Genomic DNA, 12,148 nt, shown 5'->3' with positions numbered 1-12,148 from the left:
TTTTTATTACTATAGAGCTCCAGAGTTGGCTCTTCCCCTAAGCTGTGCCTCTCCTCCTGGCCCATGCTTTGGTCCAGTGGAAGTCATATAAGAGCTCTGCAATTCACTCATATGAATTAATCAACAAATGTATATTGAGTACCTACTGTGTATAAAAGACAGCACTAGATGCTGTGGAAGGAAATATAATCTCAAGCTTCAAGGAGCTTCTGATATAGCTACGGTGATACTGTATCACAAACAAAGAGTTCTCAGAACAATTTTCAATTTAATTTTTTTTTGGAATGATACCAAAGAACTGGGCCATGTTTTAAAATGCCTTCAGTGGTATTTTGACTTGAATGTACTAAAAGGATATTTTTCATGTTACTATTTTAATTAATTTCTTTATTTCCCTGTCTCCCACAGATAATTTTCAGGATCAGATGAAAAGAGAACTAGCATATCGAGAAGAAATGGTACAACAGTTACAAATTGTAAGATATATTTCTTTCTACTTCAAAAGATATTTCTTGATTTATTTTGGTTTTGACATCTAGATTTCTGCTCTAAAACCCTTTGGTCCACTTTCTTCTCAACTGGTTTGAATGCTAATTACCATGAGATTTACTTAGACACAGGGCAAGCAGATGTGTCAGTACGTTTCATCTAAATGTAACTACTTAACATGTGTCAATAGACAGATGTGTAAATTGTCAGTGTGGGATACAGAGACTTACCTGAATATCTCATAATTTGTATAACACAAACCCTAGGACTTTTCCTACAAATATAATCCTTAGTGTATACATATATATTGATTAAATTCATATAAAGGATGATGACAAGAAACAAAGGATTTCAGAATTAAATATGTAACACCATTCTTAATTTACTTATGATAATCATTCTTATAATTTTATAATACCCAAGATCTACTTGTACAGTAACAGCACTTAGCACAGTGTCTAACACTACTAGGTGCTTAGTAAATGTTTATTGACTGACTGATAATAAGCAAATAAGAATTATTTTTCTAAAGTCATTACCCTCCCTCTCTGAAACTCTTTTCTGATACAGATCTCTTTCTATATGGTATTTTTCAACAGTGCTTGTAAGACAATTTCCCAAGCTTTTCATCTTTCATCTATAAAATAGGGAAAATACTTCTCTCCCTAAAAGTTTGTAAAATATACTGAACTACATGGATAGTATCCTCATCTTTTTAATGTTCAAGGCATGGCAATCATTATAATTTATGTTGCTTGTTATTTTGAGATTTAACATTTGTCCATATCTTCTTCATACCATAATATGTATGTATATATCTATTTGAATATTAATCTATTAGCCTCCCTATCAATCTGTCTATCGACCTCTCTATTCAGCTTGGTTTTTCTAAGAGGAATATATATTAGCATTTTTCTGCATCTGTGAAATTATTTTTATATTAATGGAGATTCTTGACATTAATATTATAAATAATCTCATTTTATTTTCACATTTTGAGGACCATTTCAAAGATGGTTGTTAAGTTAGAGTTGTGCAAACAAACAATTTTACCAATGTCATCATTGACCCAAGACACTCAGGAACCTCAGTCAGATTTGCACATCTCTAAGTAGATACCTAACTTTTAAACAGGCTCCTTCATCCCTGTACTTTTATTTTTGAATTATGATTGTTTGTTTATTTTGGTAGCTGTACCCAAATTCAGTGAAAAGAACTTCCTCTTTTTCAGTTGATAATCATTCTTTAGGGAGCTCAAATCAATCTATTTGTGGCATTTTTTGCGTTTATATTCTAGGACATAACAGTTCTAAGCTGATTTTTCACCCAAAATATCCTTGATTGTCTCCTTTAGTCAACCTATTGAGTTGTAAATTTACATTGCAGATTTGGGGAAACTTTCAAATTCTCAAGGTTCATCATTTAGTTGTTGTGATTTTCTTGGGGGAGGGAATGGTTTCTGGGACTAAGAACTTAAAATTATCACAAATTCCACCATGCAAAGCACAATTTTTAGAGTCACAAAAAGGGAATTATCACCCAAGTGTAGGTTTGACTACAAGCACAAAAGCATTAAAAGCACATTAAATTAGTAGAATAAAAAGTAGAATCAGAGTTCTCATTGCCACTGACCAAGCTGTCTAATGTCACTTATGCAACTTTAGTGCTTGTCTTTTGCAACTATTTTTTTTTTAATGGAGACAACATAACACCAAGGTTGTAGGGAATTACTATTGTCAGAAGGAAAAAACACAAAGTTCTTTAAAATTCCTGGAATGTGAGTCAAGGTTTTATCACTAAGAATTTGCATTGCACTCTTTACAAAGAATTTTGCAGAAATCGACTTGTCAGTTTTGACAAGTGTTATTCATTCAGAATGGTTGGTAAATTGGGGGAATCCTTGGGAGCCAGTAGAATCCCAGTTAGTGCTCTGAATTATTGTTGCAATGCACTGTTACACCCTGAGCCAAAGGTGGCAACATTTTGCAGTCGTTCCCACTTCTCCTCAAGTCCTATCCCTTACTGGAAGGAGGCACTCACTCCCAAAGCTTGAAGGCCTTCCTGGGGGCCTTGTTACTCCGAGGGTTTCCCATGTAGTCCCCTACCTGAACTGGCCTTCCTCAAATTGGACTTCATGCTCTGAATCATTGTTATCTCTCTGTCCCCAAATGAGATTTTTCTTGTCCAGTCTCCTATTTTCTTAGGGTTCTGCCCTCTGCTAGGTAATAGGCAACCATGTTTAACATATTAATATGTTAATTAATAAATAATTATTAAATTATATAATTTTTGAATTATAATTGTTTATTTTGGTAGCTGTACCCAAATTCAGCTAAAAAGACTTCTTCTTTTTCAGTTGATAACTATTTTTTAGGGAACTCAAAAATTAATTAAATAATAATTAATATTAAAAGTGTTACATGTGCTGCCTCTCTTAGATAACATATGCCCACTTCAATAAAGGCCAATATGACTGTTTATTAAGCTTATCTTATTTGTTATCTTTGAAAGTCAAAAAGGCAGCATTACATGGCGCCTTCACTTGCTGTCGCAAGCTAGCCTCTGAGTCAGGAGGACCTGAATTCAAGTCCTACACCTGACATGTACTGTATGTGTGACCCTGGCCAAGTCACTTAACCTCTCGATTGTAGAGGCAACCAACTAGCTAAGACTCTAAGTTACAGAAAAACTGGAGATCTGCCTTGGTAAAGGAAACTTATTAAGTAGAGTTTCTTGCACCCATGAAATTGCAGCTGTGGTCTAATGTACAGGACGCTATGCTGGAGATGCCAAAAAAAAAAAAAATCCAGTCCGTGCCCTCAGTAAGTTTACAATCTTCCTGAAAATGCCTTAACTCAGCTGAGTAACCATGATAAGGAACATTTCAGATGCTGGTGGGAAAGTTATTTTTGGACAAGTGGGAAAGTGATGTCACAGACAGCTACCTAGTCCATCCGCTCATCGTTATTGACCATGTGATATCAGCAAACTATTGCTCAAATAAATTATCTGGCCTCTGATCAATTGGCAGGGGGAAATATTCTGTACCTCCCAAAGTGCCCAAGGAAAATCCAAGTCATTTTGTGGCTATTAATAAATTATCAGGCTTTAAAGTCACTAGCTTTCATCTTCCTTGAATCATTGCACTCATAAGTGAATATAGTTACCATGAGATTTTATCTGCCCTTTGAGGCTAGGATAACTGAGTGTAAATCCTCTTATAGTTAGTGAGTACCTTGTTAACTCAGAAAAGAGCCAATTCTTAATATCCTTAAGATGATAGAAAAGCATGTGTTAATTCCATAATCACTAGGAGTTCAAATATGTAAATCCCTCCAAACTCTGCAAAGATTTCTAAGGAAATCTGCATGATATTGTTACACTGTGTTCATTTTATTCAAAATTACATCCAGAACATGAACTCTTCTTTATTCCATTAGGAAAATGAGACGTGGTGATCATGATAGTCAAATGAATCATATGTGGTCATGGAAGAGGGAAACCATATAAAGAATTAGGTTAATAGTTTTTACCTGTGTTCACTTGTGAATTAAAATAATTTACTAGGATCCAAGTTCTAAAATGTACAGATCAAAGTAGATGCTGAAAAATATTCTGGAAAAACTATTTTAGATGCTCATAACTTTCATTTCTAAACCAGATTTGCATTGAAACAAAACAAAAGCAAAACAAAATATTTTTCCTGAGGTCTAAATATAGAAACTTGAAAATTAGACCAGCTTTTGGGCAAAGCTTATAGTATTTTTTAAAAGGCTTATTTACCCATTCACAAGTGGCATAATGGAAATTCATTTTCCTTTTTAAAAAAATAATAACTAACACATTAGAATTGGAAATAAGAGAGGATAAATTGAATCCCAGCCAATAGCCTTTTGACAAAGTTCCTTTAAGGACCTGACCATCCATTCATCCATCCACATATATGCACACATGAATATATGTTCATATACATATATACACATATATACATGTATGTTGCAAGTATATGTATATGTGCATTATACAATTATCCCTTCCACATCATGACTTACTCCATTGTGGTTTCAATATATTGCAGGTCAGCATAAGACATTAAATGGGAATTTTTGGGAAGCTTTGTAGAAGCTGCAAATACATACAAAGGCCAGCAGGCAACACAGAAAATGTTTAGAAACTCAGAAATGCATAAAATATATGTAGAGTATTATGTAATATCAACCCAAATTTTATAATGAGGTACTATAAATACCCCATCAAAGAAAAATTCAGACTTCTTCTTTGGTATGAAGGGAGAGCCAAAAAATTTTACCAAGATTTTCCAGATGGTGGAGTGCTGCATCCCTAACCCCACAATGTGGAAGGAATAACTGTATATGTGTTTATGTAGATCGTGTGTATATGTGTGTATATTTACATATATACATATGTGTGTATATATCGATATACATATAGATAGATAGATAGATAGACAGACAGACAGACAGACAGGTATCTTCTAACAAAAGCTATTAGTCTCATTCTGGGTATTTGCTTGCTAATTTGGCGACAAGTGTTTAAAGCATGCCTCTTTGCATTAGCTACGACTTTAAGTTTGTTAAGGATATGCTCCTCCAATAAAGTTCTTGAAGGACGTTGTAAAACTGCAATGCGGAGCGTATGATAAATGGCTAAACCAAAAAACACATTCCTTGAACTTGCAGCATCACTCTAGAGATGCAGGTAGGCTGAGGAAATGGGTTAGTCTCCAAGTGCCCTCTGCTGTTCGGCCAGGTAGCTGCAGTTTCAAGAAGCCAGGAGAAGCACAAGTCTCCAAGTTCTTCATTAAAAGCTTCAATTAAAATAATGTTCAATCAATAGATTTAATTCTGATGTTTCATTCACTGTGGACATGTAAAAAAGCAGTTTACAACTTCCTGACTGGGGGGAGTGGAGCAAGCTCCTCATCCCTGGGAGAAGGGATATGTGTCTTTTCCTGTTGCCATAGGAGCTGGGGCTGGCCACAGCCCAGTTCTCCCACAATAGTGCCTTGGAGATCCTCCAGCATTAACTGGTGGGAACTGGCCCAGGTTTCCGCCAGTTCAACACAGAGGAGTTTATGTTTGTTTTGTTTTGTTTTGTTTTCAAATGGAAATAGAAGGACTTCTTTTGCACATCTGGACTTAGAGACAGAAAGACCTAAGTTTAAATCCTGCCCCTGCCACTTAGCTGTATGACTTTGGGCAAGTTAAATGAAAACATCTCTTTTTGCACTTTATCGAGTTAAAAGGTTCTTAGAGAAGACCTAATTCTTTAAGTTTCATTTCCAGTCAAAAGGAAACTTACCAAGCGAATGACTTGATAAGTAGCTCCTGACTTCCTTACCCACACTCCCCACACCCCAAACCACCTATGATTTTGCTGGCATAGGGAACTCCTAGAGAGGAAACTCCTTCTACCAATGTAGATCATCAACTGTTTGGCGATTTATGATCTTAGAGAACTGATTGGAGCCTTAAGAAATCAGGCAACTTGCCCAGGGACATACAGCTAGGTTATGCCAAAGGCAAGATCTGAACCTAGGTCTGGGGCAGCTAGGTGTCATAGTAGATATTGTATAGAACTTGAAGTCAGGAAGATCTGAGTTCAAATTCTACCTCATAAACTTACTAGCTGTATGACTCTAGGTAAGTCACTTAACCTCTCTGTGCCTCAGTTTCTTCATCTGTAAAAAAAATGGGGATTAATAATAGTACCTACAACATGGGGTTGTTGTGAGGATCAAACAAGTTAACATACGTAAACTTTTTACAAACCTTAAAGGACAGTATAAGTGCAAGTTTCTGTTATTATTACTATTATTAATACTACTGGTATTATTAATGTAACTTGTTCACTATTATTATCATTACTATTATCATTACTACTATTTGTCATTATCATTATTACTACTCCTGTTCACCATGATCATCATCATGATGATCATCATCATCTTCTTCTTTTCCTCCTCCTCCTCCTTCGTCTTCTTTCTTCTGAGGCTAGCTCTCTCTCTACTATGCTCTCTAGCTCTGGATTTCTAAGACAACTGCTGTAAGTGAGACTCTGGCTTGCAATACACCACATCTTTTTCCATTGATTTTTCATCCTAATTAGCATACATCTAACAGTTAATCCATGAATACTTAATTACAGAGGCCCATTCTTTGTCCTCTTTCTCCCTTCATGAAATTGGACCAAACTCGTAGTATTGAAATAGGACAATTCTTGTGGTGAAGAATCTGCTGAGAAAGTGTTCATCTTTACTATTATACCCCCAAACCTCACACTTTTGATCCACCCAGACATGTTGGGGTATTTGGAAATTCTAAGACAGGATATTATTCAGGTTCTCTTTTTTCTTGCCAATCTTGGGGATTTGGAACATTTGCGTAATGAAAAGGGAAATTTCCCAGTGACCGCAGTGGTGAGGATTTCTCTGCAATGACTGGCTTACAGCAAACCTCCTGGACCCTGATCAGGCTAAGTAGGGCCTTCCACGCTTAGCAGACACCTGGATTTTTATGACCTGAACAGCCTCGGTGAATAGTATCTCAGGCTCGTGATATGATGTGTTCCTGGTTTGTCATTTGTGACATTGGAATGATGAGTCAGTGTGAGCCACAACTCTCAATTCGTGGTTGCTTAAAAACAGCAGAACAATGAAACCCACAGTAAGCTGAATAGGGGCAACCATGACTGCAGACATTGGTTCTATTCCTGGATTCCTTAAGAGCCAGTATGCTTACTCTCTACAGCTCTTTCCTTTAAAAAAAATTGTCTTTCTTTCTTCCTGCTTGTCCTTCCATCTTTGTGAAATAGTTTATTGCTGCACTTGAAAAGATGTCCCTATCTGGATCTAAAATCATTAGTCTTTAAAGAAACTTTCCTGTGATTGAAGATGACTGCTTGACCTTGAGTGCAGAAATAGGAAGCTGAGTCCTTGAAAGAGGGGCTTTTTTGTAAGGATATAGGTAGCAAAAATAGTGAAAGCAAAGCTATACTTTTTTTAGTACATTTTCAAACTCAAAATTTTGTGTTCTTTCTGTTTCCTACATTATCTTGCAATATGTGTATCAAATCTCACTTAAAGTCATATTAAATCACACATCAAAAAAAGGAAAAATGACCCCTAGGCTTTAGAAAATTATAATATATGATTACTGAAATTGAGATTCAAAATCTTTTCTATCCATGTCTGGGATGGATGAAGTAACTATGGTAGATAAGTGTTAAGGTACTGTTTCTATAGTTCCTCTATCAAGATTATCCCCTGAAGTATGGGATCAGAACAATATACCTTTATACATTAAAATATGAATAATTAACGACAGTACCATCTATCCCCTCTGCTGGATACATGCTCCCATAGCCAGAGATACCTGCACCCACATATCTGTGATTTGGGTTGTGTATACATGACTATAAAGCACGTAGTCAGTTGAGTCAAAATTTCAGAAGGGCAGCCTTCTCTTTTCTCAATCCCATGACAAAGAGTAGTTTTATTTACTTTCAATTATCACTGAGATGATATCAATTGACTGATTGTTTCCATCAAAATTTGCTCACAGGTGATTGCTTATGAGTATAGACACAGTCTCATCTCCAAACATCACTGATGACTCGTTGGCCCCATCTAACTAGGGATCTTATTCATCTCCTTATAGAATGACAGGCCTGGTTATGATTATGTTTCCTTTAAACACTGTTTGAGATATGGAAGAAAGGTTTCACAGGCAGGCAAAATATGTGTACAGATCTGTAATTCCATCAAATAATTTTCCTTTTTTATTCTTTCTCCACTATGATAGCTACCTTCCCTTTCCCCTTCCACTTTTGGCTCCTCAATAAAATCTAAGCTCCTTGGAGGCAGGCACTATCTTTCTTTTTGCTTGTATTTGTATCCCCAGCACTTAGCACAGTGCCTAGTACACAGTAAGTGCTTAATAAATCCTTGTTGACTTCGCTGACTTGACTTTCCTTTCCTGCTTATAATTTCACATTACGTGCTGGAGAGAATAAATCACAATATGAGCTAAAAGGTGACTCTAAATCCTTTAGTGAATTGCCATGTGTTGTCTACAGGGGACAACTTACTACACAATTGGATTTTGGCATTGACATACTTTAAAAAAAGTAATGATATATGAATACATCCTTTAAATTCTTTTTGTATAATAAGCTAGAGAGTTAAATTGAGCCTCTGAGGATAAAAATAGTGATCATAGTCAAAGATGCCTTAGCTGCAAATAGATTAGAAAGACAAATTTAAATACTCTAAATTATCCAAGAGTGGTTCAGTTTTAGTGACTTGAATTTCCACTGCATAAATCAAAATGGCAAGCAGGGTTTGGTCTCCATTCAAAGTCTGTACTTTTTTTTATACAGAGGTTATATTTTCAAGTGTAATTTTTCGATCAATGCTATTAGTTCTTTGTTATTTTTAAATTGCCTACATGTTGTACTTAATATATTGTGATTTAGTACTATTTGTGATTTCCATTTATGCCACATTCCAGTTTATAAATCTGTATCCTAGGCACATTCTTGTCCTTTGACTGGGGTGATCTCTTAACTTTCCCATGACTCAGTTTTCTTATCTAGAGAGAGTAAATAATAGTGTTGATGGAAAGGACACTCTAAATCCTATAGTGATCTGACATATTGTCTACATTGGCCAACTTCCAATGTCTCCACTAATGGGGTTTCAGCTTTGAGGTCCTTTTTTTGTTTAAATCAGTGATATTTAAACAAGCACATTTGAAAGCTCACTTACTCCAGAATAATTGAAGATCTTTCCATTTTAACAAAGCTCTTTCCATTGTAAAATATCACCCTTGGGAAGGATCTGTTTGCATTAAGATTGTCTGAAGTTTACCAAGAGCTCTACATTAGGTACCTTGTCATCCTTTAGAGCTGCTCTGACTGGTTTTCCTTGTGTTTCTTTTACAGATCCCCTATGCAGCCAGCTTGATCAGGAAAGAGAAACTTGGTACACATCTCAGCAAGAGCTAAAAGGTGAGACAGCCAGAAAGAGAGATTCTTTTGGAAATGTGGTCTATCAGTGATTGTAATTGCTCCTTATTGATGCATTACTAGGTCAAGGGCAATGAAAAAGCTCCATCTGTATTTTTAAAGAAATGCCTTCATGGACTCGGTAATGTCTCTAGGCCTCCACTACGTAGTACATGCTGAAATTAAAGTTTGGCACCAGCCATGTACCTCTTTTGATTTTGATGGTAGGGTACTAATAATAAGGGAGTTACCTTTCAGTCTGCAAAATAGATCTCTATTGTTCTTTAATGGTGTGGGGGGGGCTTTATGCCAGCCCCCCTCCTCAACCTGATTTCCTGAGTAGGTATATAATGTTTATCAAATAAGTGTACAAAGGCAGCATGGCAGCATATATGGAGAGCTCACCTCTTAGACAGGAAAATCTGGGTTAAAGTCCCACCTGTGATATATACTGACTATGTGAACCTGCAAGTCACTTAACTTCTCAACACCCCAGGCAATTCTCTAAGATTGTTGATGGCAAAGCAAATGTTAACCTACATTGGTAGAAGGGGGTTTTTCCACTAGAAATTCCCTGCACCAAGGAAATCACAGGTTGAAATACAAGTGCCGGGAACTAAGACCAACTCTTTACTCCAAGCAAATCTCCACTGCACCCAGGGTTCCAATGAGTTGCTGATAAAAAGACAATCTGGGTCTTTTGTGGTGTCAATGATGGATTCCTGCTGTAGCCCCTGATACCTCTTTCTACCAAGGAAAAATAACAATACAACACACTTAAGCCACATCCCCTCTTTAGTCTATAAGACATAGTAACTCACAAATTTCTCTCCTGTCAGCAGAATTTTATCCCCAACACATATATGTCCTTTGCAATAAGGAATAACAGACACTATACTCCCAATCACAAACAGTGGCTATCTGGTTTCCCTCTGAATTGGGCCCAAGGCTACACTTGATTGACTCTACCTCCCTAGCTGCCCTGGAAAAGACAATGACTTCTCAATATTATGGGCATCTTAAGGCACAAAAAATCCCTGAATTACTAGATGTAAGATGCTTCTAAGAAAAGATGTATGCATTTATTGGTTTTTGTGATGGAAGAGGTATATATCTAAGGACAGGCCTAGAGAAAATGCAGGGAATATGATGGACACCCCTTCCTTCTGAGGGAATACATTAGGATGACCCAGGCACACTGACTTGTGGAATTGTTAAAACTAAGAAAAAGCTCAGACCTTAGAAAAGGTAGGTACTGAATTAGGCCTCATGAGAGTAAAAATAGAAATCATAGTGACAGATAACTTAGCTGAAAATAGCTTAGACAGGTGAATTTAAATGTTCTAAATGGTCTGAGAGCAGCTCAGTTTGATTTTTCACACCATAAATAAAATAACAAGATGGCTGGGCTTCCATTCAAAGCCTCAGTATTTGGAAATACTTTTCTATTAATACTAGTAACCAGGTGGAATTGCTCCTCGTATCTGAGGGCTTCCTTTTCTCACAGGTTGGTTAATTACCATTTGAATAACAGTACTCATTACTTTCCTTGGGAGAATATTTAAGAGTCCAATAGGATTCATTGTAGAGAAGTATTTCATTATTCCAAATTTTTATGGAATCATAGAATCTGAATTGAAAGTGATCTCAGAGGTCGTCCAGGTAAATGTGGACTACAACTGAAATCACCTAGATGGCTTCCCCAACAATTGGCCAGTCAGCCTCTCTTTGAAGAAGTCTAATGATAGAACACCCATCACTTCTCAAAGTAACCCACTGCACTTTTAGAGAACTCCAAATGTTAAGCAATTTTTCCTTATAATAAGCGAAAATAAAATCTGCATTCTCTCTACAACTCTTATCCATTGCTCTAGGTTTGTATCTGAAACCCAAGCCAAATCAGTCAAATCCCTCTTCCCTCTCTCCCCCAATTCTTCAAAAACTTAGAGATAGTCATCATGTCATTCTCTGCCGTATTCCCCCACCCCTGAACCCTCACCCCCCCACACACACAAGCACACACAAGGATTCTCTCCTTCAGACTAAATATTCCTTCAACTAATGCTTAAATGGCATGATTTCAAGTCCCCTTACTATCAATCAAGTCCTTCATATGTGCCAGACATGGTGCTAGGAACTGGGGATACAAAGGCAAAAAAATGAAAACCTTCCTTTCAGGGAGCTGGAAGTCCATCAGGAAAGAAAACATGCATGTCTACAAATGTATGTAGAGGAAACATGGCAGAATGGATAGAAAGCCATCCATCCTCGAAGCCAGAAAGTATTGGGTTCAAGTCCCATATCTGACAAATATTGGCAGACCCTGGGCAAGTCACTTAACCTCTCTTTGCTCTAGGACAGAGGTGTCAAATATGTGGCCATGATACTCCCAAGTGTAGCCCAAGCCAAATAAAAGGTAATTTGGAAATATTCAACAAGATAAAAATACAATAAAACATAGCTAACATTACATTTCAAAACTAAGTCAATACGTGGTCAATATGGACCTTTATGTATGGATTAGTGACCCCCATTTCTATTTGAATTTGATGAATGATCTAGGCAACTCTCTTAACCTATAAGTTGCAGAGAGGGTGACATCCTACATTGTAAGGGTTTACTCACCTGGGAG

General features: G+C 36.7%; 1 protein-coding gene across 1 annotated transcript in view; it reads left to right on the top strand.

The window, feature by feature from the left end:
- Positions 1-9,516, top strand: part of SKOR2 (SKI family transcriptional corepressor 2) — a 51,034-nt gene extending 41,518 nt beyond the window's left edge. The window contains exons 7-8 of the mRNA XM_027869141.1: positions 409-476; positions 9,454-9,516. Coding sequence (XP_027724942.1) covers positions 409-476; positions 9,454-9,516 — 131 coding nt within the window. The remainder of the gene's footprint in view (positions 1-408; positions 477-9,453) is intronic.
- The last annotated feature ends 2,632 nt before the right edge of the window (positions 9,517-12,148 follow it).

The sequence above is a fragment of the Vombatus ursinus genome, unplaced genomic scaffold (genome assembly GCF_900497805.2).
Source record: "Vombatus ursinus unplaced genomic scaffold, bare-nosed wombat genome assembly UNPS02014791.1, whole genome shotgun sequence".
NCBI lineage: Eukaryota > Metazoa > Chordata > Mammalia > Diprotodontia > Vombatidae > Vombatus > Vombatus ursinus.
This window is presented reverse-complemented; position numbering and strand designations above follow the sequence as displayed.